This window comes from Corvus brachyrhynchos, unplaced genomic scaffold (assembly GCF_000691975.1).
Source record: "Corvus brachyrhynchos isolate BGI_N302 unplaced genomic scaffold, ASM69197v1 scaffold395, whole genome shotgun sequence".
In the NCBI taxonomy this organism is placed as follows: Eukaryota; Metazoa; Chordata; class Aves; order Passeriformes; family Corvidae; genus Corvus; species Corvus brachyrhynchos.
The window spans coordinates 1,300,282-1,327,433 of NW_008238340.1; the positions used below are offsets into that span (position 1 = coordinate 1,300,282).

Sequence of the window (27,152 nt, forward strand, 5' to 3'; positions counted from 1 at the left end):
ACCCACAAACACGGGGACACACACACGGACACACGGACAGACACGGACACGGACACGGACACACACACACACACAGACACGGACACGGACACACAGATACACACACAGACACGGACACACACACGGACAGACAGACGTACACACACACACGGACACAGAGACACGTGCATTTCGTGGTGCTGTCACTGGTGTCCGCGGGCGGCCCGGGGCTCTCCTTGTCCTCGTCCCCGCCCTGGATCCAGGGGCGCCCGGCGGGGCCCCCGCGCTCGCTGTCCCGTGGGAGTCCCGGGGCTACTCCGCCAGGGAACATCGCCCTCCGCAAGGCACTGGTGGGAGGGAGGCACTGGCTGCCTTTGCACCACGTGTTGTGATTTCTCTTTTTCCCCGTATTAAACTTTATCTCACCCCAAGCATTCTTTTCCCTCATGTTTAGTCTTCCAGTTCTTTCCCGCCATACCCCTGGGGATAAGGGAGGAGGTGCGGGAGTGGACACAGCTGGTGGGTTTCTGTCTGCTTTCAGGACGGTCAACCCGCCGCGATAGTAAAGAACCCAGCAATTAACAGCCATGTAAAATGGAAAAATGGGGGGAAATGAGAGAGCAATTTGGAGAGTTAAATGCTGATTTATTCTTAAAGAGAAACATAATTGAACTTTTTCTGCAGTCAAGAAACTCTCTTAATGAAATCTCATCTGCTGTTGTGGAGCTGAGTTTTGGAAGAGCTTGCTCATAATGGTACTAACATAGTCTCAGACTGACCAGACGGTTAATTTACTAAACCTGGTTTTGGGTTTTGTCTGCTGGGCCAGCCTTGTAGTCTGGTGCAAGTTTCATTCTTGAGGACCAGTTCATGCAAGCTGTGTATTTGATTAGTGCAGTAATGACTGCATCTCTTAGGTTTCTGCATCAGCAGCCCTCTTCAATTCTGCCATTTGACTCTGCTTTGTGTACACTGTAGGATTAAGCATTTTGCTACCAGGTCTACATGGTTTCTCATGAAAACCCTGGATGGGATTGTCCACTGAAGAGGAACTACAAACAAAGCTCTGGGGGCTGCACCTGCTCATGGGCAGGCTGTGGACTGTCACACTACAACCTGTAAAAAATCAGATGCAATATACTTACAAGCAGGTCATGTAGAGCAGAAACTTTTTTTTTGTGGTTCCTTACAGTGACTAAAGGATTACTTCGCTCTCAAAGTAGGATGGAAGAGATGTATTCAGAAGAAGGCACACACTTTGTATGGGGAAATTTTCTTTTTTAATTTACAGCAGAAAGAATATAAAGCATTCAGAAAACATTTTCCATATTTTAAGGGCAATTCAAAACATTTTGCATGGTTCCAGCAGCTGAGTTCTTCAACAGATCCATTGATTCAGTGATGCTTTACATGCACAGTTACAAAAATAAAACTTACAAAAGAGAAGACATCTATACTAGTTTTACATGCAAGTCTTGGGGACCCCCCATTGGGCACCAGCTATTGTGTGGAACTGCCATAAGCGTGCAACCAGAGAGGGGGTTCATGTTATATTCTGTATTTCTTTCACACAGTATTACTGCTGTCGAATGTGTTTCACAAAGGAGCGATTCTATTATCAGAAGACAGAAGATCTGGCTCCTGGCACTTGGGAATTTGAATTTTCCTAGAAAGCTGCACTTACTTATCTTAGGTGAAAATGTTAAGTTCCACAACCACGAAGAGGGTTTGAAGAATCACTTCACTGTGGGGGAGTGCTCCTCCCTCCCCAGTGACACACTGAAGGGTTACGGCCCGACACAACAAAGCACTTGGGAGCTGTACCTGGCTTCAAGCATGCCGGGAGTCCTGGAGCTGTGCTGCAGAACTGCCTGCATGTTTAACAGCCAGTACAGGCTTAAACGTTTGGCTGAAGCAGGATCTAGATTAGTAGATACACCACCAGGCCCATGGATCTGGAAGAGTAATTTGAAATAGCTCTGTATATTACTGAATCATTTTCTGTAAAGACAAGGAGTTAAAACATTTCCACTGAGGTCACTACTCTTGTTAGGAACAGATCAATTCTATATTGTTACGTACTCGTTAATGGGTGCAATATTTCAGTTTCAAAATGTCAAGAGTTCTTCCAGTACTAATACAGAGCATTTCCAATTCATTCCAAAGGAGATTCTTCAGCGTCTCCTGTTCTGTTTTGGCGTGAGAGGAAAATTTGATGGTTAAGATTCCAATTGCAGACAGTAAATCGAGGCTTCGAGGCTGCCCACAGGCACAGTGCGAGCGCCAGGCCATTTGTTTCGCCTTTTTCCCTTTTTTTTAAAATTGAATCAGGTCATAAAGCAGCAGTTCAGAAATGTACAAGAGAATTCTGGTAATGAGCTATAGCACATCTACTGTAATTCAATGCTGGCAGTGAAAAGAAGTAATTAAAAACAGGTACAATTATAGAAAAGGCACCAAGAGCACTGACCCCAGTTTTTTTTGCCACAATCTTTGTTTTTACTCTTCTTTTAAAGACACCAGTTTCAAAGCTTCTTATGTGTGAATATTTTTTGGCTTCACAACAAGCCTTGCGTTTAAACATTGCAGTTGGTGGCCGGGATCAAGCAAGAACAACTATTCCAAAACTAACAATCTCAAATTTACACAAGTTCATTCAGAAATTTCAAACTGCCATGAGCGAGACAGACAGGAGCAGTTTCTGATCTCAGACACATGTACGTGACCCACAAGTAATGACACGGACTTCAGGAGTTTCTTCCCTTACATTCCTGTGTAATGAAGATCAGAACTGGTTCCCATTGTTGAGAATCTGTGACAGTTTTAAATTAGTAGTTCAATTTAAAAAAAATCTAATTTCTTTGGCTCCTCACTATGTGGAAATAGCAATATACCATGACACCCCTACAGGATCAGTTTGCATCTTTTTTTTAAGTTTTACTTAATTTTTTAAAATTTTTTGTGCAATTTTTATTACATTTTCTGACTTCCAGCAGGAGATATGAAAATGTGAAACATATTTTCTACTTTCGTACTATTTATTTTTTTTTCATTTTATGTTCATTCTAAGTGTTCTTTATTGGAGTGAGTGTATGGTGTTAAGCTAAATACGGTTTTTGTACTCTTATGATTATCTGCTTTGCAAAAGTAACTTAATTTTCTTAAGCAATATTAGCATTCACATTACTTGGCACCATTGGCAAAAAAAAAAAAGAAAAAAAAAAGACGGGGGTAAAAAAAAAGAAGGAAGGAATACATAAATTAAACCCAACTGAACCAAACTCCTGGTAGCCAAAATCAAATGTAAACATATCCTTTTTTTCTTTTTTTTTTTTTTTTTTAAAGTAATGTTGCTCTGCCTTTTTTTCCTAAGTCTAAATACAGTAGCTCTTTTTTTGCCATTTAGTCATGCTTTAGCAAAAATGTTCTTCTAAAGAACATTTAAAATAAAGTTTCTTATAGTGAAATAAAGTTTTTGTTTCATTTTACAGACCATAGCCACTAATGCTTTGCTTTGTTCATTTCTTTTTCTTGAGTTCATGCACATATCTCTTTAATATATACAATATGTACAAACAATACATCCACACTCTTCTCGTTCATTCAGACAAAACTATACAAATAATAATTTTATCTTGCCAAGTTATTGACCCTTTGTGAATAAAATATTTAGTAATTAATCAATATATTCCCTTTCAAATATTTTTTTCTCATTTTCCATTTCTACCTTCTATATATACAGAAACTGCCCAGATTTTGATGAAGTAGCCAAAATAAGAAATTTACTGGCCAGAATGCAGCACCACTGATCTTTAGGTGGCATAAAATGTCCAGGCAACATATGTACGTGACTGCAAAATGACAAGAGGTTTGACAAGTACATAAGAGAAAAAGCTACATGTTTTACAAATTATTTAAGAACTTAATTAAAACAACAGTACATGAAGGTAAGGCTAGAAAATAAAGTGCTGAACATGAGAGAAAGTACATGACAGCTGATATGTTTGCAGGTTCTAGTAAAAATACAAAAAAAAAAAAGGGTAAAACTTGCTTAAGCTGCTCTCTCTGTTCCTCATGCAATACCCGTGTCTCTCATACACCAACCCCTCCTGTAAGTTCCCACGGGATGTATTAAAAACCTGCAGATTTAAAAAGTTGCATTAAGTGTGCTGTAGAGGTTTAAATAAAACACAAAAGACAGGAGTGCGAAGGAAATGAGGATGCATGGACCCAATAAAGATGTACTGATCTAAGCCCCTCCACTGAGACTCTCAAAGCTTCAGTTTCTTGGAGATGACTGACAGGTGCAGGAACAGCATTCTTGTGTTGCTTGTGCATTCCCACCTTTTCTGAACAATATTTTTGGTATAATATTTGTACAGTTCCACATGTTGTTTAATACAGCCCTATATGAAAAGGATAATTAATCGCTTCTTCCTTCCTTCTCGGAGAATGAAGCAACTCACGGTTTCCTCCTGGTGTCTTGTTTTCCCCACGATCCAACAGAAGATTGAGTTCCAAGATGTCTTGCTGAACAAATTAAAAGTTGTCCATGAAAGTGCAAATGCAATGACCAAAACATTACTGTTAAAATCCTGCAGCTGGTATTTCCAGAACTGCAGTGGTTATTTTTGTTGTTGTTGCATGTCTCTGCTAAAAACAGAAAATGAAAACAGTCTGAAAAGCAATGTCACATTGCTACGGGATGCTGCTGCGTATCTTCAAGTTCCTTGGCCTTTTTCAATTCTTTCACTCTGAAAAAACAAAGAGGAGCTATGTAACACTTCTATTACAAATCTCTTGAAGACAGAACAATCACAAGGATTCATCACTCCAACCTCCCGTGCAGAAGAGGCAGCTCCCAGAGACATGGCAGGAGGGTAACGCCTTCCCAACACCATAAACAGTTGGAAGCGCAAGAATGGACCACTGGAGATCCCAGACAAACACGTTTGGAGAGACACTTGGTTCCAGTTAATGTTTTCCCCCCAGTAGTGGCAACTACAGCTGGGTTTTGTTCTGGTGGCCTGATTGCTTGAGGTTTCCCGGACTGCTGTTCACTGCCTGACCCTGCAGCTGCTTCCTATTTGTCGTGGCAAAGGGGCTGTTCAGTGCTGAGCCCTTTTCTCCACACGGTGCTGAGGCAGCGACAGCACAGTGGGGGAAAATCAGTCTGTCCAGCTTGGAAAGGAAGCCTGGTGCTGATACAAGAACTTAACGTAAGAAAGTATTTATGTGCAAGCAGAAGAACCAGTATGGGTGTGAAGAAAGGTACTTTGTTTCACAAGTACTCCAGCTGCTGGTGCCTGTACGTTTTATGTTGCTGGTAGCATGTTGGTGTATTTTCCCAGCAGTGCAGGATGCTGTGTGCCAAGGGAGATGAACCTACAGTGTGGAAGTCACTCTTCCTAGATGTGGCCTCATGCCCCAGTTCTCAATTCTCTCAAATGCATGCCATACCTTACCTCCTCTAACCTGTCAGCACAAGAACTAAACCATCACTGAAAGCCAAGAAAGTTAAAAATTAAATTAAAGGATGAAGAAAAAGGGAATCATTTCAATCCCATTGAGTGAAACAGCTCTGCACTGGAGCTGGGCAGCAGCAAAACCTCTGCTCAGGCTGAGAACCTGGCTGTGTGTCAGTGCAGGCTCCCTGCAGAGGAGCCAGACCAAATCCAGAGGTACTTCCATGCTGCCCCTAAAACAAAAGGTGCCCAGCTGTGCTTGGGGCTGGCTCTGCCTCCGCTTGCAGGGATTTCCTCTGCAGTGAGGTCCCTTTGCCACCTGCCTCTACATGTCCTCCCTCTGCTCCTGCAAGGGGAAGTCCCCCACAAAAGGAGCAGTTTACAGCTCAAAATGAAAGGCGATCTAGCTAAGCATGTACAGGCTCAAGTGCTCATGTGATGTTGCAAAAACTTGAAAGGACAAGTGACAAAGGTGTAATACAAAAAAATAGTGTAAGAGATGCAAATCTGTGTAATGCAACCAGCTACAAGTGAAAGCATTTAACAAAGCCCAAGTAAATAAAAGTAATAAAACATGTCAGGAGAGCTGAGAAGCAGCAGTGACAGTTTGTAGCTACTGTGCGTAGACTTACACCCACATATCTTCTTCTGGCTCTTGCACCAGCCTAATATAAGGATACAATGAAGGCTATAAATTGATCTCTATAAATACACCTCCATTTCACGTTTTATTTAGTCATTTTTCTGCACGTACTGTTAGTCAGAACCACAGTGAAAAGGGAGCTGGGTGCTTTTACCTCTGTTTTAGCTGACTTAAAGCTCTAGCACTCAAATGCATTCTCAGTATTTGTGAAATGTGGCCAACAGGGGTCAAATCAGACTAAACTGTATGCAGGTTAGACCTTTGCTAATTATCTTAATTCCACTGTTGGAGAATATCATGTATGGAAAGACAGAGGGCTCTGCTAGTCCAAATGCACACAGTGTGTTCAGAGTCTGATGGCCACTGCTGAAGGGGCCCCAGCATTCCTGAAATCCAAGCCCAGAACAGGAGCCCAGAAGGCTCTCCCAGGTGCCAAGCAGTGCTCTGGTCCCCAGGCTGAGGAAGGCACAAGGCAGCACCAGGGGTTCTCAGTTCCTACTTGGACAGTGCTATGCCGAGCCTGACTGCCTGCTACAACTTCACAGAGAAATCTTCTACAGAAGATTTTGGCTCTACACAAGATGGTGTCTAAAAGAGCCTGTTGACATCAAGAGAGTGGAGACTCCAGCACTGCACAGAAGGCAGCAACAAGCCTCTACTCAGGCTGACAGCCTGAGTTCTATCTAAGTTCATTGGGGTTCTTCATGCTGAGTACAGCTAGATCCCCTTCTCATTGCAAGAAACAGGAGGGCTGGCACAGTAAGCCAAAACCAGTCACAAATTACAAGCTACTCATCTTCAGTCTATCTAGTTTTATTTTATTGGAGCAGAAAAGCAGCCTCTCACTTGAATTTATAACCAATATGTCTAGTAGTGCACCATTTAGAAGCAGGAGAGCCAAAATCCCTGGTGCTGTGCTAGAAAAGGTGTTGTGCCTCTGTGCAATGGACAGTTTTTAAGGCTTAGATTAACTGTGTTTAAGATACCATCAATTAATGCATGATTTGCAGTGCAACTTCCAAGTGTTTTCTGTTGCACTTCAGTACTGTAATGTAAAATTAACCTGTTATTATCTCACTGAGAACATGCACATTAAGTAAGCTGGTGGCTCTTCCACTGAGACATGCTATTCCTTACTTTAGCACTTCACATGCAAGCGCTACACTAATGAAGCACTTTTGCTGGAAGAATGCAAGACATGCTTTGCTGCAAACTTCAACCTACAGCATGCAATATCTGTACTGGTGCAGAACTATCCCATCTCTTTGCCTGGAACACACATGCCAACAGAAGTTAATTACTGCAGCACTCAGCGTTTGCACTAATACAGGTCCTGTTCAGAAACAGAGAATCACAGAAACAGAATGTAAAGGGTTGGAAGGGACCTTAAAGATCATCTAGGCGCAACTCCCCTGCCATGGGCAGGGACACATTGCCCTACAGCAGGTTGCTCAAGGCCACATCCAACCTGGCCTTGAACACTTCCAGGGATGGGGCAGCCACAGCTTCTCTGGGCAACCTGTTCCACTGTCTCTTAATCCTCACAGAAAAGAATTTCTTCCTAATATCTAACCTTAAGTTCTCCTCTTTCAATTAGTATCAATTACTCCTCATCCTATCACTACAGTTCTGGATGAAGAGTCCCTTTTCAGCTTCCCTGTAGCACCCTTCAGACACTGGAAGGTGCTGTGAGGTCTCCACCACCTTTTCTTTTCCAGGCTGAGCAGCCCCAACTTTCTCAGCCTGTCTTCATAGGAGAGGTGCTCCAGTCCTCTTATCAGCTTCATGGCATCCTTTGGACTTGCTCCAACAGTTCCACATCCCTCTTATGCTGGGGACACCAAAACTGTGTGCAGGATTCTGAAAAGAGCAGAGTAGAGGGGGAGAATTCCCTCCTCCCCTGCTGCCCACACTCCTTTGGATGCTGCCCAGGACACAATTGGTTTCTGGGCTGGGAGCACTCAGTGCCAGCTCAGGGTGAGTTTTTCATCAACCATGACCCAAGTCCTTCTCCACAGGGCTGTTCTCTATCACTTCTCCCAACCTGCCTGTGTGGGGGGGATTGCCCTGACCCTGGTGTAGGACCTTGCACTTTATTTTGTTGAACTTCCTGAGGTTCACACAGTCCCACCTCTCCAGCCTGTCCAGGTCCCTCTGGATCCATCCCTGCCCTGCAGCGTGTGACTGCACCACATAGCTCCATGGTGTCAGCAAACTTGCTGTGGGTGCCCTTGATGCCACCACCCATGGCACTGATAAAGATGTGGAACAGTAGTGGCCCCACTACTGGCCCCCACGTGGACCACGAGCCACTGACCACAGCTTTTTGCACGTGGCCATCCAGCCAAATCTTCATCCAGCCAGTGGTCCATCCTTAAAACCATGTCTCTCCAATTTAGAGACAAGGATGGCATATGGGACAGTGTTGAACACTTTACATTTGCAACACGTTCCTTGGTCAGGTGTGATTTACATCATTTACATGCAGGTGTAATAATTACTACTGAAAAACACGGACACAAAATAGTAGAGAATTGCCCTAAGGGTATAAACTGAAATCTGCCAGAGGTACATTAGTGAAAGATGCTATTTAGCATGTAATGGCTTAAAACAAACCCTGCATTCCACAGCATTTACACACGTGGGCCTCAAGATGATGACCATCCAAATTCACTAAGCTACCATATTTTTTTAATTAGTGGATCTCTTTGTTCAATATATGCAATAGTGCATGTGTCTCACTGCAGGGGAAGTGCAGGGAGGTCCTGTGAGTCCTTTATTCCATTAACAGACTGCCTGGTACAGATGGAAACTTGCAGTCTGCAGCTGTCAGTCTCTCCTCCTCTCTCCAGAGTTGGCCCTGGGATGCCAGGGAAGTTCTTCCTTCTCCTGGCAGCTGGTGCAGGGCAGTCCTGCTCACCACAGGCTCTGCAGCAGGCACAGCCACAGTGAACTGAAATACCTCCAAACGTTACCAAAAATGGAACCAATCCATGGCCAGAGTGGCACTGGGGAAGCACTGAGGTGCTATTGTGAACACCATGCTGCTTCCTCAAACCATGATAAACAGGAGGTGCCAGAACCAGTGCATGCACTAAGGTAATGCTTTATCTAAAACATTTTGTCAAGAGAATCTAAAACTAATTGTCTTCAACCAATTAATTCTTTCTTGGATAGTCTGTACTGCAGCCTTTCCTGTGTCTTTGAAGTCCTTTCAGTCTTTTGTTAACTCTTCTTCTCTTGAGTTCCTCACTCAGTGGCACTTTGATTTGATTACAGCAATATAGTCTCGATAGCAGGGGCTGGTATTTCCTCTTCATTAATACTCAGCGTAATAAACCCTCCAAATTTTTAACTGCAGTTAAAAAATAGAGGGAAGAATTTTGGACAAATTAGGACCCTTGAAAATAGAAATCTTCTGAGTACGTGCTGCTACAAGAGATTGTAAGTGAACAATATAGCACTGCCTTCATGCTACAAGGCAATCTTCTTTGGTTAACATTTTTCCACTCTTAAATTGAGGCAGGGGAAGAGAACCAAAGCGTAGCGTTTGCGGTTACAAGCATTAATATACTGCTCTAAGAAAAAAGAACACTACTGGGATTTATAGAATTGAACAGCAGAAAGAATGTTCTTAGAGAAGATTGGTAGACTTGCAGTGAGACTCTTATTTTTTTAAACAACAGAGGAAATGAGGGCACTGGAAGTGATAGCAGCAGGCCAGGTGCTGCTGGATGGTGTGCAAACCTCTCCAAGAGTCTACAAGCACTGTCACGCTGGCTTGGATCACTTCTGGGAGCACCTCCCCGAGCTGAATGGGGGCTGGAGTGAGGACAGTTCAAGTAACACCCAGCTGCAAGTGGAACACCCCAGAATGGGAAACAGGACCTGGCTTTTGCAGGTCTCCAAACAAAAAAGCACCATCCTATTCCAGCAGCTCTGAAACCATGCACAAAACTGCAAGGACCGTACATCTGATTTCGCACCGATGAAGCCTTGAACAAACACCTCCTCAATAACATATTCTCTAGACAGTAAGCACTTCTAAGGCACAAAGTTACTCCCTCTGCAAGTGCTGAAGAGCAGATGGAAGGAAAAAGCACGTGCAATAGAGATGACCACTGCTAAGGTGTCTGAAATCACAGCCATGGTGCTGACATACTGAAAGAAGAGAAGATGATTTCAAACATGAGCTTTGAACCCTGACTCTTGGGAGATACATCCTGGTTCCCAAACTGCTCCAGCCAGCCCAAGTTTCTGCCTTTCACACTGTGTTGCTCATTTGGACACCATACAGAGGGTGCATCAGTATGTGCTGAAGCAATGTAGAAAGCAACAGCCCCAGCGAGTGGCAGCTCCTCTCCCCGTGCCCTCCCCAGTCCTGTACGAGGTGTCAGCAAATGAACCAGCCCTACTCAGGAAAAGTCACAGCAAACGATGGCTTCATGGGTAAAGCGTAACACAAAGCTGCTTCATCAGAGTGACTCCGTAATGCCCAGCCAGGGAAATGCTGAATGAGTCCGAATGCTGAAGATCAGTTTACAGGACAGGGTGCAAGAGCCAGAGAAGGCTGGCTGGCGAGTTACCTGTTGCTCTGAGAGCTGAAATGGTCTGTGGGATATTTAAGACAAGGGAGATCTTGCCTTTTTCCAGATACCTCATTTAGGCAGCAAAACAAAAAAGACAGAAAGGCCCAATAAGAACGACACCCGAGAGCACGCGGTCTGCAATTTAATACACACATCTGAGCTCCAAATACATTCAGCCCCTGCAAGAGGTAAATGAAAAAAGAAATTACTTTGAAAACTCTTGTTGCAGGTACAGTGACGCATATCCCAATATGACATTTTCACACATCGTCCTGAACTCAAACAAATGGGACTTTCCTACCCCTTGAAATTTTCCCCCGTTCTCAATCTTACTAAGAGATGTGAGAAACCAGGTACCTCAATGCAATGCCTGCTGCACGGCACAGATTAAAACCACATAAAATATACAAGTCCCAGATGCACAGGAGTAGGAAAAGGTTTGTTGCTAAAATGCCAAAAGAGGGAAGAGTATGCAGAGAACAACAAAACATGGCAGATGTTGTTTATTCAGGTATGAAATGCAGCTGTACTTACCAGAGAACTGACTTCAGATGCTACACACTTGCTCCCCCAAAACTGGAGAGCAGCATTTAATCAAACCATGAGAACATGGCAGGGTAAGGGGGTCTATTTGTACATGGAAGGTGAATGAAGACAGTTTTTATTACTCATGGTCACAGGTAACAAGTGCACTTGTTCCGCCCCAGGGAGCAACTTTTGCTGTAGGCAGAAGGTGCCTCACTGGTCACCACCTAGTGATGGGAAAGACTCACTCCTTGTGATCTGCTCCAGATCATCTCCTGCCAAGGGTAGGGCAGAGAGGGTCACGCTGCAAGCAGCTGTGCTATTTGTTCAACTCTACACCCAGACTGGGAGCAAAGCTCTCTTCTGCAGGAGGCTACAGCGGATAGTTTGACTGATACGCAGGCAAACATTTGTGTAGTGGGGCATGGTGAGTAGCTGAAATCCCTCCACTGAAGCAGGTTTCCTTAACTGTTACTTAAAGGCAACAGCAACTGGATGGGTTTTTTTTCCCCTAAAAGGTATTTTAATTTCTACTGCAGAAGGATAACAAGTCTTGTCTCACAAGAGTTGGCCAGTAAAATCTCCTGCCTCTCCTTCCTCACTGATCCTGGTGTAATGTCACCCAAATAAATCCAGAAAAAAAAAAAAAACCAATCAATTTGGAAAGGTTTTAAAACTGAAACCCAGGAGCAAATGCTGTGACCATTATCTCCAACAGCACGAGTACAGAAAACACCCTGTTCGTGTATTACAGACAGACACGTCTGCAGGCATGCCCTCAGCACAAGGGGCTGTGTCAGCCTGTGCACATCAGCAGGCCTGGGAATGCTCTTCATGTGTGTGCACGCCAGCAGCAGACACACAGGGTGTTACCAGAATGCAGAGCAGCAAAGAATGTTTTGCTATTACAGACTTACTTTGGCAGAACAGTAGTCAGTACATTTTCAGATAGCTCACAGTTTACTTTTTCCAGACAGAGAGCTGCCCCATTTCCCCATCAATCACACATCAGTGGTCACTCCAGGCAAAACCTGGAAATGCTACCAAACTTCCAGAATTTGCTTCCTGCTAATTTCTCATATGCTGTTCCACACGCAAAGCCTTAAAAGTGCAACAACTGTTTCTCCTCCAATACCAGCCTCTGCTGACAGCAACCCCTGCCCTCAGGGCACGTCTAGGCCTTTGCCCTCATTTCATCCAATTCCTACTTCACCTGTTATTAGTAAAAACTCCAAATTTTAACTTGTAAAGAAACAAGGACACACAACAAAAAATGGTAGCATAGAAGTCACAGTCTGGAAACAAATGTCATCAGCTGCTGCTTCTTTGTTAGCCTAAATAGTTAAACAAATAATGGTGGCTCCAGCAGGCTTTAGCCCAGCTCATGCTCTCACTCTTGAGCCTTGAAAATGATCTCTGCAATTCCAAGTCAATAAAACTCCGTGATCAACAACAAAGTTTTCTTTACAGAACATTACATGGAAGCAGGGGTCCAGGCCACCCCTCCCTTGCTGAAAACAGGAGCAATAAGCACACAAACAGTGATGTTTCTGACGGCAGTTTTTGACAAAAACCCTGCTGCCCTAATGACCTCTCAGGTGCGAGACGGAACAGAGCAGCCTGCTGGCAGCTGAGGCACATGCCTTGAGAGATCTGCCATGGAATTCTCTCACTGATACCTGAAGATTTTTAGCTTTTTCATGTATTTGTAGCTTTGCAGATTTTTAATATAGAGTTTTATAGTTTCTAGCACCTTCTTACCCTTTTTCACACTTTAAAACAATAGCTAATCCTTTTGAACACATTATGTCACATTCTTGAAATTCTATTTAGTCTTATTTTCAAGAAAAGAATTTCTAACAAGGACATCTTGTTTTGCACCAGTGAGAATGAAAACAAGATACGGGGCAAAGAACTGGAGACACTCCAAGGGGCAGGCCCAAGGGTGGGTCACCATAGCCTCCTACTGGATGCACCTGCTAGACAGACTAATTAATTAACATTATAAAAATTGTAAAAATCCTATACCACATGTGCCCATACCTACATTTTCCACATCTGAAAACTTTCATTAAAGAACTGCTCTTTATAGTACCATTTTAATATTGTTTGGAAAGCTTTTCTTTTGATTCCAGGCAGCACCACCCCTTGCCACCCTGCTGTCATGCAGCCAACCAGCCACTAACATGACTGAACACACAGGTGAGTGGGCTCTTCATGCTGAGAATGAGACTCCCAACAGAAGCTCTCTTGGCACTTACTACAACACAGTTACAGCATCTTCATGTCTTTTTTTTTTTGTTTTCCTTCCCAATATGTGGATTAACAAACGAGAGAAACAGCTGTCAAAAAGCTGGCCCTATAAGGCAACCAGATGTGTCACTTACCAAAGACCAACTTCTAGAAGATAAGCACTGGTGCTTAACCACCTTTGGGAGTAAAAAGCAGTGTGAGGAGCTCTTCTGCTTCCATCTGGCTCAGGCAGAAATAAACACCCATTTAGAGCAGGCTGCACCTGTAGTGCAGCTTCCTATGGTCTACCCTGAATGCTGCTGCAGACCATGACAACAGAACTCACTGAGTGTGTCTGAGTGCAGACCCTGTCAAATTCCAACATCTACTCACAGCCCTTTTGGATACTGAAAAAATACCCCACCGACAACGCCATCTAAGCATGCCCATGATGAATATACATGTCCTTTTTCACACATTCATGCATTGGTAACATCTACTGCAGAGCTCTGTCCTGTTACAAAAGCAGCAGTGTTAGTCATTGCAGTAGGGTTAGTTTAGACAGGATTCTTTCATATAATTAATGGAGGTGAAACTTACTGGCATATCTCGGCCGCAGCCCCATGCAAGCAAGCAGAAAGCAAATATATTTAAAATGGAAGAGAGGAACTGGCTAGCAGGCAGCTACACTCACCCTTTTGTACAGCCTATGGTCCACCAGAGGGCTTCAGAGTGCAAAACAATACCAAAGAGCCATTAGACACACATGGCAACAACCGTACCTTACCCAGAGCTTCACTTCAGGGAGGAGGAGACAGCACTTCTGCTTGCCTGGAGAGAAAGAACCCTTCCCACTCCTGCCTACGGGACTCCTCTTTACCAGGGAAAAGTAGTCCTGTGTTTAGGTGCTTTAGGGCAGAAAGTTATAAGCAAGTAGAAAAAACCCAACACTCTCATCCTCGTGGCATTGCTAGCTGCATCCTGCCTTCCCTTGCAGCAATCATCTCTTTTCTATCTCATTCCAAATGCTACTCCATAGAAAACACTGCAGATCATAATCCTAGCTTAGCAATGCTTTAGATACCCCCAGAAGAGTAAAAGTTTCCAACAAATCAGAGAAAGAATAGGGGATATGAGGTTACCTTCCCAGTGCAAGCTGACTGTACCATACATGAATTCAGCTCACCAAATCCAAAACCATTTGGAACTCCTGGATTTCCTTGCAGCTCTAGATGTGTCACATCTGGGGATCACTAAGTAGGGGGAGTCTTCCCAAAATCATTAACTGTGCAAAGCTTTGGTTCGGCCTCAGGATGTGTTAGCGGCCAGCTTCAGGCTGGAAGTTAGTCAAGTACAAGCTGACAGATTTGGGCACCATGGGAAGATGGGTGAAGCTCTCCTGGGAGGCCAGGAAGTTTCTGTTTCTCATTCTCAACAAACAACTGTGACAAATCATGTTGATACCGTGTTATGCTGATGCATGTTCTTTACCGGATTTTTGAGAATATGACAACAGATGGATAAATATGGGGGTTTTGTTCAAAGTCAAAAGGAAACAATACATGTCTGACGGTCAGAATGACTCCTGCTGATGAACGATCCCTTTTGTCTCCATGACACCGAAGAATATTTGGCTACTACAACTCCAGCATCTTCTCTAAGAGTATATTCAGCTAAAACTCACACCTTTTCTGATTTTCATCAACATCTATGTATCCACTACTGAGAGCTCCAACTGCAGAACCTCCCGCTAACTCTCCCAAAACACCTGAAATACCTTCTGCTCAGGAAACAAACATTCAGTTCAAGAGATCAGATCCCTGAGGTGATCAGAATGACATTTGAGATATTAAGCCTTTGTGCCAAAAAGTTACTAAGCAAAACAGGACAAGATGACCATTTGAGCTCTTCTGAATGCAAGCAGAGAAAGAGTTCTCATAAGTGGCTTAAAGTAGACTTCGATCAATTTTAAACAGGAAAAAAACCCCACCAAGCAGACGGTTGCCAGGGGAAACCCTGAATAAATCTCACCTCAAGGCTACAGAATAAGCTCTTGAGAGTAATTTTTTGGCCCAGCAACAGAATTTGCTCATGGACAAAAATCTAGGTTAAACAATTCCATTTTTTGAAGGTTGAATTTCTGAATTTTAAGAATTTACTGTCTTCTCACTTAGCTCACTCTCCTTACAACAGACTGCAACTGGCATTTGCAGCCTCTTCCCCCAGCTCTATCAAATGACAGAAATCTGCTACAAGACCCTGTTTGTTTGATGCTCCTGTGCATGCTCTCTTTTCTTTCACTCCCTCAGATTTTCCAAAAATAGTTGTCATTTCTATCCCTTGCACTGACAAGGCACTGTGGTTTAACAAGTGGCTTCACAGTGCCATTTTTATACTACAGAGCATTAACTAACATTAGGTATTAGCTGTTATGGCTCACCCCTGGATGTTCAGAAGCTTGGATGGCTGAAGTGCTTCCTTCTGGAGACTGGGGCTTTCTTAATTTCTTGTTTATAGCAGCAGTGTGCTAATTTTGAGCAATACAAGAAGAGACTGCAATGGGATTCCAACAAGCAGAAAAGAGTATGTGAGGCTCTTAGCCCAAGTTCCTGTGCCATCCTCATCAGCTGTACCCTGAGTGTCACACTGGACACATGGGAAACTGAAGGGATATAATCAGGAGGCTTACACAGAGGTGATCTGAAACTTACTTAGCATCCTAGGCTTTATTACTCTACCCTTAGAAAGAGGCAGGCAAGAAAAGTCAAGCAGGGAGGAATAATGTCATTATTAAGACACAAAGAAAACTCAGAAAGCTTGAGGAAGAGTAGGTGAGAAGGAAGCAATTCTCCCTGGTACCCCAGTGTACCTGCACCACAAGGCAGCTCAGAAAGAGGGTTGCAGAGCCAGGTTTGGGAAGCAAGGGATGCAGGTGCTGTTGCCAGGATATGGCTGTGCCAGGGGAAGCGCAGGGATCTGCCCATCAGGACGGGGAGCAAAGAAGCAAACAGATCAGTCTGAGTCAGCTGAGATGCTGGAGCAAGTGAAGCTCTGTTCTATTAAGCAGATGATCTGTATAGTTTCCAGTATTATATTTCCCTTTACAGTTGTTTACACAAGCAAAAGGCTTCCAATTTGTCTTTAAAATCCTGCACGGCAGTAAAGTTCTAAGAACTCGATTTGCTCAGAGTTTGTCACTGACTGCAGAGAGCAGAGGGACCAGATCCCTGTGTGGTTCCAGCAGCCTGAGGAACCCAAGGCTCAGCGAGATACAAAAGCAGTGTGACCCCAGGAACACAGATGCAGCTCAAGTGAGCAGAGCATGAAGTGTACACGCTGTTGGAAAACGTCTTCCTGCTTGCTAGAGCTTTTTTGCCAAGCAGGAGGAAAATGGGGAATGAGACCCTAATCTGTCACATTTCTAATCAGTTCCATAAATCTGGTAATCTTATGTATTTTTCAAGCAGATTCTGAATGCTGCTTTTGTCATTTTGGTAAGTCTTACTTTCACTTTTATCATTTACCAATGCCACAATGCTCCTGTTCAGATTTATTAATTACTAATGATAGTTACATTAACACAGTTTTAAACTCTTATGATTGCTTGGAGAAAGTATGTGACCATAACCCTGTTATCATTTCTATTTTAGAAGGAAAAGCAAGGCAGTTTTGAAACATTGTTAACATCTTCAGTGGAAACAAGTCACTTCTTCACTTTGTTGCATCCTAGCCAAGAATCATGGATGAATTACCAAGCAACCAAAGTGCCCGTGGACACAGACAGGACTGCACTGCTGCAGAAATTCAAGCACTGCGCAATGTGATGTGAGCCAGAGAGAGCCTAATGACAGTAAATCTCCCCTGCTCCTGAACTTCTGTCTGGAACACCCCAAGAGCTAAACCCAGCCTGCAGGGATGCCCAGAGCAGTGACCACACTGCTGGAGAGAGGAGACTGACCCTGGGTCTGGCCTGCAAACTTTAGTGGTGCAAATGAGCAGAGTCTCTCTACAAAGGGAAGAGGAGACACTGAGAAAGAGGAAGGCAATGAGCTGAAGTCAAGAACTGTTGGAATCATGGGCAATTTAAGCCCTGCAGAGTCTGTGTTACTCAACAGCTGGAGTCTTAACTGAGCCCAGTTGGGAGTGCACGGCACATCCTGGATGTTGGTGGGAACCCCAGGGACACAGCCAGACCGGCGGCATTCTCTGGGCCTGTGCCTGAGTCGGCTGTAAGAGCCTGTCAGGCTGACCCCAGAAACTCCCTGGATGGAAACTTGGCTCCCCCAGGGACTGCCTGGATCTCAAGCAGATCTGAGAGGATACAGAAGTTCTGAACCTCCAGGACATGCTGCACAACAAACGCAACAGAACAAACCCTTTGGTCTCTTACATATGCCCTGATGAAAGCAAGAAGTCGCTTGTGCTTCTTCATCAGTAACTGTGGCTGTTTCAAGTGCACTTGGAATCAGCCTGGGAACTACAAAGCCCTCTTTCTTGTCCATACATGTTACTTCCCACTGAACCTGCAGGTAAAATGTACTTCCATAGCATAAGCCACACTGACCTTCTGCAAAGTGCAGCTTTGAAATCCTGCAATAAGGACTGTGTCTGTTTATAAAATCAAGAGGCTATCACATGCCTCTCTAAGAGCTCTCCTTGTTAAATGTCACTGGGCTGAACTAAACATGCTTCAAAATGCATCAGGTGTGACCAGCTCCTGAGGGGATGAAATGCATGGGTAGTGAGAATGGAGCGGGCAGAGTCAGAAACACTGGAATTCACCGCTGTCTAGGCAAAGTCCCACTTTGCAACTTGATCATATAAGGGATCCTTTCAGCTAAAAACCAAAGCAAACACCCTGCTGATATGGCAGGGCTGGCTGCCACAGGGGAGCACTCTGGAAAGCCTGTGTTGCTCCCACACTGGCAGGAGCTGGTTCATCTTCATGTCTGTGGAGTGGCTGATGTGAACTAACCTGTGCTGCTCTGCTGCCACATCCCACCTACCCACATGGAAGAGAACACGCACTTGAGGAGAACCAACCAAATGATTCTGTGACCAAACTAAAAGCATTTCCAGCACACACCAGATGTCATCACATTTTGCACTTTCCCACATACCATGAATGTTCTGTGCAGCACTCAGAAGCTGTAGCTATGATTTAACAAACTTTTTTTTAGACTTCCCCAAGTCAAACCACCTGGACTGCTTTACATTATAAGCAATGGAGCTGTACACAATTCTCTTTCAGCAACAGTCCTAAATTAAAGATTTCACTTTTGACAGTGCATCCTGGAAACAGCTTGGCTTTGTTCTTTGATTAGAAGATCTGCAGTGAGCTGGTTCCACTATATTTACATTGCATTCATTGCAGACACACTTGAATACTGTCACATTGCTCTAAGGAAGGGCAGATACCAAAAGATAGTGTCATACCTGTGGCGGCAGCGTCGTAAAAACCGCATAATCTTGCGAGCAGCTTGATCCTGCTTCTTGGTAAGCAGACTGCTTCTAAACACAAAAAACCCCAACACTGAAGTGTAGGCAAAACTGGGGAAGAATACTACTAAATGCAAGAATAATTATCCTATGAACCACAGTCCTTTTCCCACTGGCCTTTGTCTGTGAAGCACAGCACAGCCTCGAAGAGCATAAAAACAACATACAAAGATCCCAGTAGCATCAACACCCCCGGGGCTCACCTGAGTTTCTGTTGTACGATGGTGGCCGCCCGACGGTTTTGCCTCCTCTTGCCACACTCTTTGTAGCTGCGATAGTACTGCTGGATCAGCATCGCGGCTCGTCGGCTCTGCTGGAATTTTTTCTGCTCATAATAACTTCGGAATTTGCTCTGGATAAGAATGGCAGCTTGCGTCATCTTTTTATAAAGTGCATACTACAACAGAAACAAAGAGAAGCTGAGGCATCCCAGTAAGACCAGCAAGAAGCAGGTTCCTACAGTGAAAGACTCTTGAGTCACTAAGACATGATGCGAAGTAAACGAGTATCTATTCCCTGACTGGGAATTGTATGAGAAAATGGTGACAGCGAACTGGAACAACCGTAAGATTAGGGGCAGAACTTTGTCTGCATCAAGAAAAAAAAAAACCAAAAAACTATCTGTTTTGCCACCTCTGGAATAGTCTGTCTGGATTAATGGAATCATAGAACAGTTTGCGTTGAGAGGAATCTTTACAGGTCATCTAGTCCAACCCCCCAACAGGAACAGGGACATCTTCAAGTAGATCAGACTGCTCAGAGCCCCATCCAGGGATAGGGCATTGACCACATCTCTGGGCAACCTGTGCCAGTGACTCACCAACCCCACTGTAAAAACCTTCTTCCTTGTATCTAATCTGAACCTACCCTTTTTCAGTTTGAAACCATTACTAGTTGTCCTATTGCAACAGGCCCTACTAAAAAGTCCCATCTTTCTTAAAAACCAAACAACCCCAAAAAATCCCCAAAACCACAACAGTTACAAGTCTAATACTGAGCCTAAGACACAGGCAAAACTAAATCTCATCAGAAATCCATAACAAGCATCTACTGAACTCACAAATCTGCATGAGCGGTCACACACTTCCCAAGTTACATCTAGCACTGTATTATTTCTAGCCCTGTGATCCCAAGTAAAGCAGGCACAAACTCTTTTAAAATAAAATCTTCATTCTACATTCTTTTCCTCTCACAGCATGCAAGGCGATAACCACTTAACAGAAACCATGTGCATTCATGCATATTTTTAAGTCCTTTCTAAGACAGAAATGTAGAATAATGTATAGAAGTTGCACTCATATTACTGTAACAGAGGTTTTCAGTGTTTGCTAATATTATTTTGATATGTTTTAATACTTTCAAAGCTGATGTGTCTATTGTTCCTGGGTATTTTATCAGCTTTGACTTCTGGTCACTTTATCAGACAGATGAGTAGCAGCTACTGCCCTGTACAAGGTAACATCCTAACACATCTCAGTATTTTCCACTCTGCTGGGACCAAAAACCCCAAAAGCAAACAAACATCCCTCCCAACAAACCGCGAAGCAAAAACCCCTCCAGTATCATCACAGACCACCATTTACCAAATTTCACTTTTTGGAATTGAAGCAGTCATTAGGAGCAGTTATATTTTGCCATTATTAATTTCTATTGGGTTGTTTCCTTCTTTCTTCTTTTTAACATTTTTAAATTAATGGATCAGATTGTGATTTTAAATTCATGGGCTGGTCATGGTTTTCCTTCGAATTTTTAGCCCAGATGGGATTTCTGTGGCTGAGTTACAAACCCCTGAACAGAAGGGTTCAAATACAAAACCGTGCCATGAGCTGTGACTGTTCCAATCCAGTCACAAGCCTGCGCTGATCAGTGCGGTAACAGATCAGAGGAATAAGGCATGTGAAAGAGAAATCAGCAGTCACTGGATAGACCAGACCCCAATATGTTTGCATTCAACTCTAAGACCTGAGTAGCTGCCCCTGTCCTCCTCTTGTTCCCTTCTTCTGGGAAGGGGATCAGTGGAGATGTCACCTAAACTCCTCCCCCAAAGGGGAAAGCCGTGGTGAGCTCAGTGTCCCAGAGCCCAACCCACTTGTGCTGACAGAACAGTCCTCCAGACAACCACAGGGCAGGGGGAAGCGGTGGATGGAAGATCACCCCAAGGACATATTCTCTCCAGGAAAAGCACGCCTTGCCTCCGGGTAGCCCTGAGAAAAGCTCAGCTGATTCTAGAATCTGACAAGAGCAAGATGTTGCACAGCTGGGAAACCCATCTTTACAGAAGGAAATTATTGACTGTGAACAGTTTAAGACTGGCATCAACAGTTGTGCCTCCAGCATGAGCAGCAATGCACTGAGATGCTGACCTTAGGAATTCAGCAAACAGGCATTTCAAAGATGAACGGTCAAAATACTTCAACAGGCAAGCACAATGCAGAGGACATTGGCTGCACGGGTGGGATAAATGTTTTGTGCTCCCCAAATGCCAAGGCAAAGGTCACCAAGAGACAGCTGATCAGGAGCACTAAAGGAAAGCCTGTCTTCTGGAAACTGGCTGCAAAGCGCTCCCAGCAGCTCAGCCCATCCCTGCTCATCGGAGCTGATGCAACTGTGGCACAGCAGTCCATACACAACTCCCAGAAGGTCTGGTTTGTCAGTGATTTCTCAACCACAGGCATTTATTAGTGGACACTATTAAAACATTTCTCCAAAATGCCAGGTTCTCCTTGTTTATACTGAGTGGGAAAGTTAGTGACCCATGGGGAACTGTTTCCAAAATAGTGTTTGTATTTGTATTACCTTCAAGGCTATCCAAGTAAGCTTGGGGAGAAACAGAAAAATACATAGTTAATGTTAGTTCTGCAAATAAAGCATGAAAAAAAAAAAAACCAACTAACCAAAACAAAAAGACCCAAACAATCCTCTCCTCTTTCAAAAAGAAGCAATTCCAGAATCCAAGACAAAGCAATTTGTCAAGCAGTTTTTGAAAGGAATTAAGCTTCCCTTACTACAGGAAGCACCACTCCAGAATGAAAGCCATGTGATGGGTTGGATGTGAACCACAATGTAGTCACCTAACACTAGGAAGGCTTCCCAAATAAATGTTTTTGAGGGTTGTAAAAGAGCACAAGTCTTGCCTCGCTTTCTGTAACATGTTGCCAGGCATTAGACAGACTGTGTCTAGCAGGGTAGAGTGCAAAGAGGGATGTGGGCTCTAGCCCTCATCGAAACAAACAAACAACAAAAAACCAAAACAAAAAACCCAACCAAAAACCAAAAAGGAAAGGTATCTTCTTTTTCTGGGGTTGAGAACTCAGCCTGAAAACATGTCTCCAACCAGCGTTTGGAGAACAGTCTCAGTCCTGGAAAAACTTGCATCAAGCTACAACATGTGACTTCTCATAGTTTAAAAGTTTAGCATGTACAAAATAAAACAACCTGTTTTTCATCTTCACCTTTATCAAAGGCAAAACCAACTTCAATTTCACAATGAAATTTGGCAAGCAACTAGTCAGAGAATAGTCTCCTCAGGCTACAGCATGCATAAAGGCCAATATGGAATACATCACTGTCCTCCATCTCACAGCAAAAACACAGGCATTCTCACAAAATAATTTCAAGGATTCCCTCCAAAATTAAGATTCAGAACACGAATTTTCTTCCTTTTTCAATTTTGCCTGAGCAACATACTTCATTACCGCATGCTGAAAAGCATACAAGAGGAACAGGAGGATAATTCCCACTACAAAGGGGTATGTTCAGGGCACTTACATGCGCTTCATAAAATTTCACTTTCTTGATTACCTGTTTGTACTTTCGGTAGCAACGCTGAATAACAGCAGCGGCCACCTCCTGCTGTTCCCGGAGAGGACGACCCTGCGTGGAGAAGGAAAGGAGCAGCATCAGTCAGAGTGCACCAAAACCCACGACAGGTGATGTGGCTCTTGGCTGCTCGCAGGGCAAACCTCTCCTATCAACGCTACCTAGTCCAACTCAGGCCTAGGCATTTCCTGGAGCTGTCCCTACTGTCAACTCACGTAAGGAACAAACCTTCAAAATGCATCTTTACGCCAAGTGAACAACTAAGCAGAACCTCTGGGCTACATTTTGAGGATGTGCTGTGTGAGTGCTGCTCTGGCACAGCAGGTGTGCCATGGCATGGCATGCACTCCCCATACAGTTGGGCAAACATCAACAAGCAAATGCCAGAAGCATTGAAAAGGTTACAACAGACACTGTATTTTTGTCCCCAAAGTGGGTACTACCCACATTTTGGTTTGTGACAAATTATACTCTCTCTCACACACCTGACAAGGAAGACACTGGACGTTTGGGCCACATACCTTGTATTTCCTGAATACTGTCTGGACGAGTTTGGCAGCTTCATAGAGTTCTCTCTGCTCATGATCAGACAGAGTTAACTGTGCAAACTCATTTTCTACCTTCTCGCTGGTGGATGCACTCAGAAATTCGGACCAGTCTGCTGCCGAGGGAAGGCTGGGTTTCTCAAAAGCTATTTCACTGATTGGTGAGCCTGCAGGGCTCAAGCTGGTGTTCGAAGAAGGGGTCAGGGGTTCACTATACAGACTTCTGAAATACCAATCACAGTAGGAATTATTGGCTTACAAAGCACTTGGGCTGACATCACAGATAAGGACAACAGCATTTCTGAGTTCAAGACAGAAGTTTATGCTCCCCTCCATCTCTCCAAGCAACATCCCACACGGCTGAGCCTGCCTGTACTGCACGCACGCATGTGGACTGGAGTGAAACCCCCATTCCATGAATTTGTAGCTGTGCTGGCAACAATACACCAGAGCCCAAGAGTGTGCCTGGGCCTGCCAGACCAGAACTGAGTCTCACTGAGACCTGGCATCTGCAGGCTGAAGAGTCAGAACATGCTGCCCGCCCAGCATTCACACCACACCAAAACCCAGAGCAACCTCACAGCTCTCACTGACCTGATCTGTGCAGCACTGGGCAAGTGATCGACATCAGCAAGGTAACTGGCCAGCCAGCTCATGGTGGTGCTCATGGCAGCACTGTCTGTCCTCTCCACCAGCAGTGATTCCATTGGCACAAAATTCTCCCGCTTGATCCTGTCAGGCGTAGCTTCAATAATGTGCTCTGCAAGTGTCATCATGTTCACCTGTCAAGGGGGAAAGAACAGCAAACCTTTGCTGCCTGGTAGAAGGTGCCTTGTGCTTCCATGTTACAGCCCAGCTTTAGACAGAATGCCCCATTTTCCCCAAACCTGTGGAAGCTGGAGTCTACTGTTTGTTGCAGGAGTGGAGAGAAATCCGTTAACCAGCGCTCATTTGCTTTTCTGCCTCTTCAGACCAAGCACTGTAGGGTTTCATATTCCCCAGACCTCTTATTTTCCTTTATGGGGAGCCCAAGAGATCTGGTGAAAGGTCTCTGATCCCTCCCTCTACAGTATTGACAGCTGTCACTAGTATGTTATTTCCAAAGGAAAAGTGACTTTGCCACTCTTTTGCCAAGATGTAAAGTACAGCATGACAGAACAATAAAGGCATATCAAGAGAAGTTAAAAATCTTGGGATAAAACATTGTCAGGAATCCTTCTGAACGATATCCCTCAGAGCTCAGCAAGTTTCATAGGAATTTTCAACTCAAGAGAACAGAAAACTGTTCTTGTTTTGCAATGCCAGAGGAAAACATTCAGAGATGCCAAGGCAGAACAGTTAAGGCTGTGTTCCCATTATCCATTTGCTCAGACAACCACAGTACCTTTCTCCCAGTGACTACTTCTCATATGTCTCTCCTGCTTCTATTTTTATTTCCTCTATTCCATACCTAGTGGGATTCTTCCTCCCCCAAACCCACTGTCCCTCCCATTCTCCACTCTTATTTCCTTCCCTCTGAAGTGCAGTGGCTTGGCCTGCAACCACAGCACTACATCTCTCACATCTTGTCTTTGTAGGGACTGCTGCCCTGTTCCCACAGGACTATTGGGTCACCTGAGTCACATACACTGCTGTGATCAGGAGGCGCCACATCTTCATTTTTCCTTGCAGAACTGCAAACAATTTTGTGCATTCTGTACATTGTTGAAGTGTATGCCAGTGCACAACCCTAACCATTAGCCTTTATGTTTGGGCTGAAATTGGAAGAAAATATACATTGACTGTGTGACCACCTCCTTCCTCAAAGCACAATTCAGATTCTCTAGAGGCCTCCATGGGAGTTTCTCACAGCCAGGATCCTCTGTGCAGCCTCCATGCTCTATGAGACTGCAGATCTTGGTGCTGTGGGTGTGTTTACCTGCAGTTCATCCATGTGGTGTAAACAGTCCTCATCCCCTGCGTTGTCCCTGTAGGACAAGAGTTCTGCATCCACCATCTCCCTGTCGGCCATCATCAACACATTCATCTGCTCCCGCTGGCGCAGCCGATGGGCCACAGCGTCCTTCCCCAGGGCAGTGCCCTTCTGGCTCCCTGCCACCTGCACTGCAGACACACCAATATAAATGTCTTTTGGGTTCCATTTGATGCCTGCTTGGCTGCCAGAGCCCCGGTACCCAGTAACTTCTGGGATGTGCTGGGAGAGCTCCCGGCCATAGTCCCTCAGCCCTTCACTGGGGCTGATTGTCTCAGTGGAGGATTGCTTGGAGCTGGAGTTCTGCTTCCTAATGCTTGGCTGTTCCAGGCTCAGTGCAGTGGAAAGCAGCTTCTCTTGCCGGGCTTGAAAATACTCAGGGCTCAGCTTATGCTTTTTGGGTGCAGGGTAATCTTTCTGAGTCTCACTGCTGTAATAGCTGGAAGGTTCTGATCTTGGCCGCCTCAGCTCTGTAAACAAATAGATCAATGGTCAAAACTAAACATGCAACCCATGATTCCTATAGAAACAACAACTTCTGCCTCGGGCCAAAGTTTGTGCTGTGCTCTATTGACACCTGAGAGGATGTGCAAAGGGAATAACAAACACCCAGGGAGGATACTGGCTCAACCACTCCTAAGATACACAAGTCTTTCCAAAGCAGGCATTCGCCCCTCTTCCTGATGCTTATGCAAGGGTATGGAGCACAAGAAAATAATTAAGCATGGACAGCAAGGCTACAGGTGGCACCTGCTGCCCAGGTGAGCACCTTGTCCCCACAGTTTCTCATGTTAAATGTCAGCAAAACTGTGCATGCCCTCCAGGATGTTTTACCTGTGTTTGTACTGGAAATCACTGTGACTCCCTTCTGAGGCTCCTGAGAAGCAACAAGCTCACTGTGCCATTGGGACACCCAGTTGTCTGTGCTGGAGTCTGTGCTGGAGGGGCACTGAATCCTGGGGTTTTGCCCGAGCTGAGTTTGCTCATCTCGCTGTAGCTGCTCCAAGCACTCCGCCAACTTCACGTGGCCCCGAGACCGAGCAATGGCCAGTGGCAGTCTCCCGAGGGAGTCAGGAATGGAGATGGCTCGGCGGTCCCACTTGTACAGCACAACAGCTGCATCCATGTGGCCCAGGGCACATGCCCACATCTAAAGAAGAAAACGTAATTGACCCACCGGGTGACTTGCCTTCTCCTTTCTTGCTAATGCAGTGGAATCTAGTCCCAGCTCAAGGAAAAACTATTCTGATAAACAAAACCATGACACGCCCAAAGCCAGCAAATAACTTTTATAAATGTCCCAGCCTGACAAAAGGCCAATATAGAGGACTGAATACATGCTATTCTCTCCTACAACAGAGAAACCTCCAACTGACAAATCAAGCTGACAGTTTTGTTTTGGGGGTTTTTGTGACATTGACATCACTGCAGAGACAGAACAGCCTCATACACAAAGGAATCTCTCAGGTCAGAAACATGCAGACAGGACCAAAGGTTGGGAACAATAAAATCAATACTCTGTGTTGTAAACTGGCAGTTCTCATTCCATCTGCTTTGGCTTTTTTGCTTGTCTAAGTTCTCAGTCATGATTTCATGATTCCAGTGACCATGACAGTTTATAACTTTACAACCTCTACAGTTAAACAGTCACAGAGGACAATGTGAAAGAAAGCATGTAAAGTTCTTTTCCCAGCATGAGAGTGGAGACTAGAATCTGTGTAAAACACTAACCAGAACCATCTGTCTGTCCCCTTTCCTCATGTTTCTCAATGATGAGGTTTTGTTCTGTGTGTTCTCTCTCAACAAAACACCAGGAAGCTGACAGTACCATGTCTTACCATGCACACAGCAGGGACACACAAGGAACATCTACATTCCAGAGAG

At 44.5% G+C, this 27,152-nt stretch overlaps 2 protein-coding genes across 9 annotated transcripts in view; both read right to left on the reverse strand.

The window, feature by feature from the left end:
* The window catches only part of VAMP3 (vesicle associated membrane protein 3), a 6,620-nt gene extending 6,310 nt beyond the window's left edge, over positions 1-310 (reverse strand). The window contains exon 1 of the mRNA XM_017735005.1: positions 151-310. Within this exon, the coding sequence (XP_017590494.1) occupies positions 151-310 (160 nt within the window). The remainder of the gene's footprint in view (positions 1-150) is intronic.
* Positions 311-1,242: 932 nt separating this feature from the next.
* Positions 1,243-27,152, reverse strand: part of CAMTA1 (calmodulin binding transcription activator 1) — a 232,511-nt gene continuing 206,601 nt past the window's right edge. For 2 of the 8 annotated variants that reach the window (XM_017735060.1, XM_017735066.1), the window contains 11 exons: positions 26,103-26,418; positions 25,215-25,738; positions 23,891-24,078; positions 23,273-23,519; positions 22,734-22,805; positions 21,729-21,749; positions 19,136-19,329; positions 18,870-18,944; positions 14,128-14,158; positions 10,674-10,744; positions 1,243-4,733 (listed from right to left, as the gene is read on the reverse strand). In XM_017735060.1, coding sequence (XP_017590549.1) covers positions 4,670-4,733; positions 10,674-10,744; positions 14,128-14,158; positions 18,870-18,944; positions 19,136-19,329; positions 21,729-21,749; positions 22,734-22,805; positions 23,273-23,519; positions 23,891-24,078; positions 25,215-25,738; positions 26,103-26,418 — 1,803 coding nt within the window. In that variant the 3' untranslated portion in view covers positions 1,243-4,669. Of the gene's footprint in view, positions 4,734-10,673; positions 10,856-14,127; positions 14,159-18,869; positions 18,945-19,135; positions 19,330-21,728; positions 21,750-22,733; positions 22,806-23,272; positions 23,520-23,890; positions 24,079-25,214; positions 25,739-26,102; positions 26,419-27,152 lie in introns of all 8 variants that reach the window. The other 6 variants (XM_017735059.1, XM_017735061.1, XM_017735062.1 and 3 more) reach the window with 6 other exon arrangements.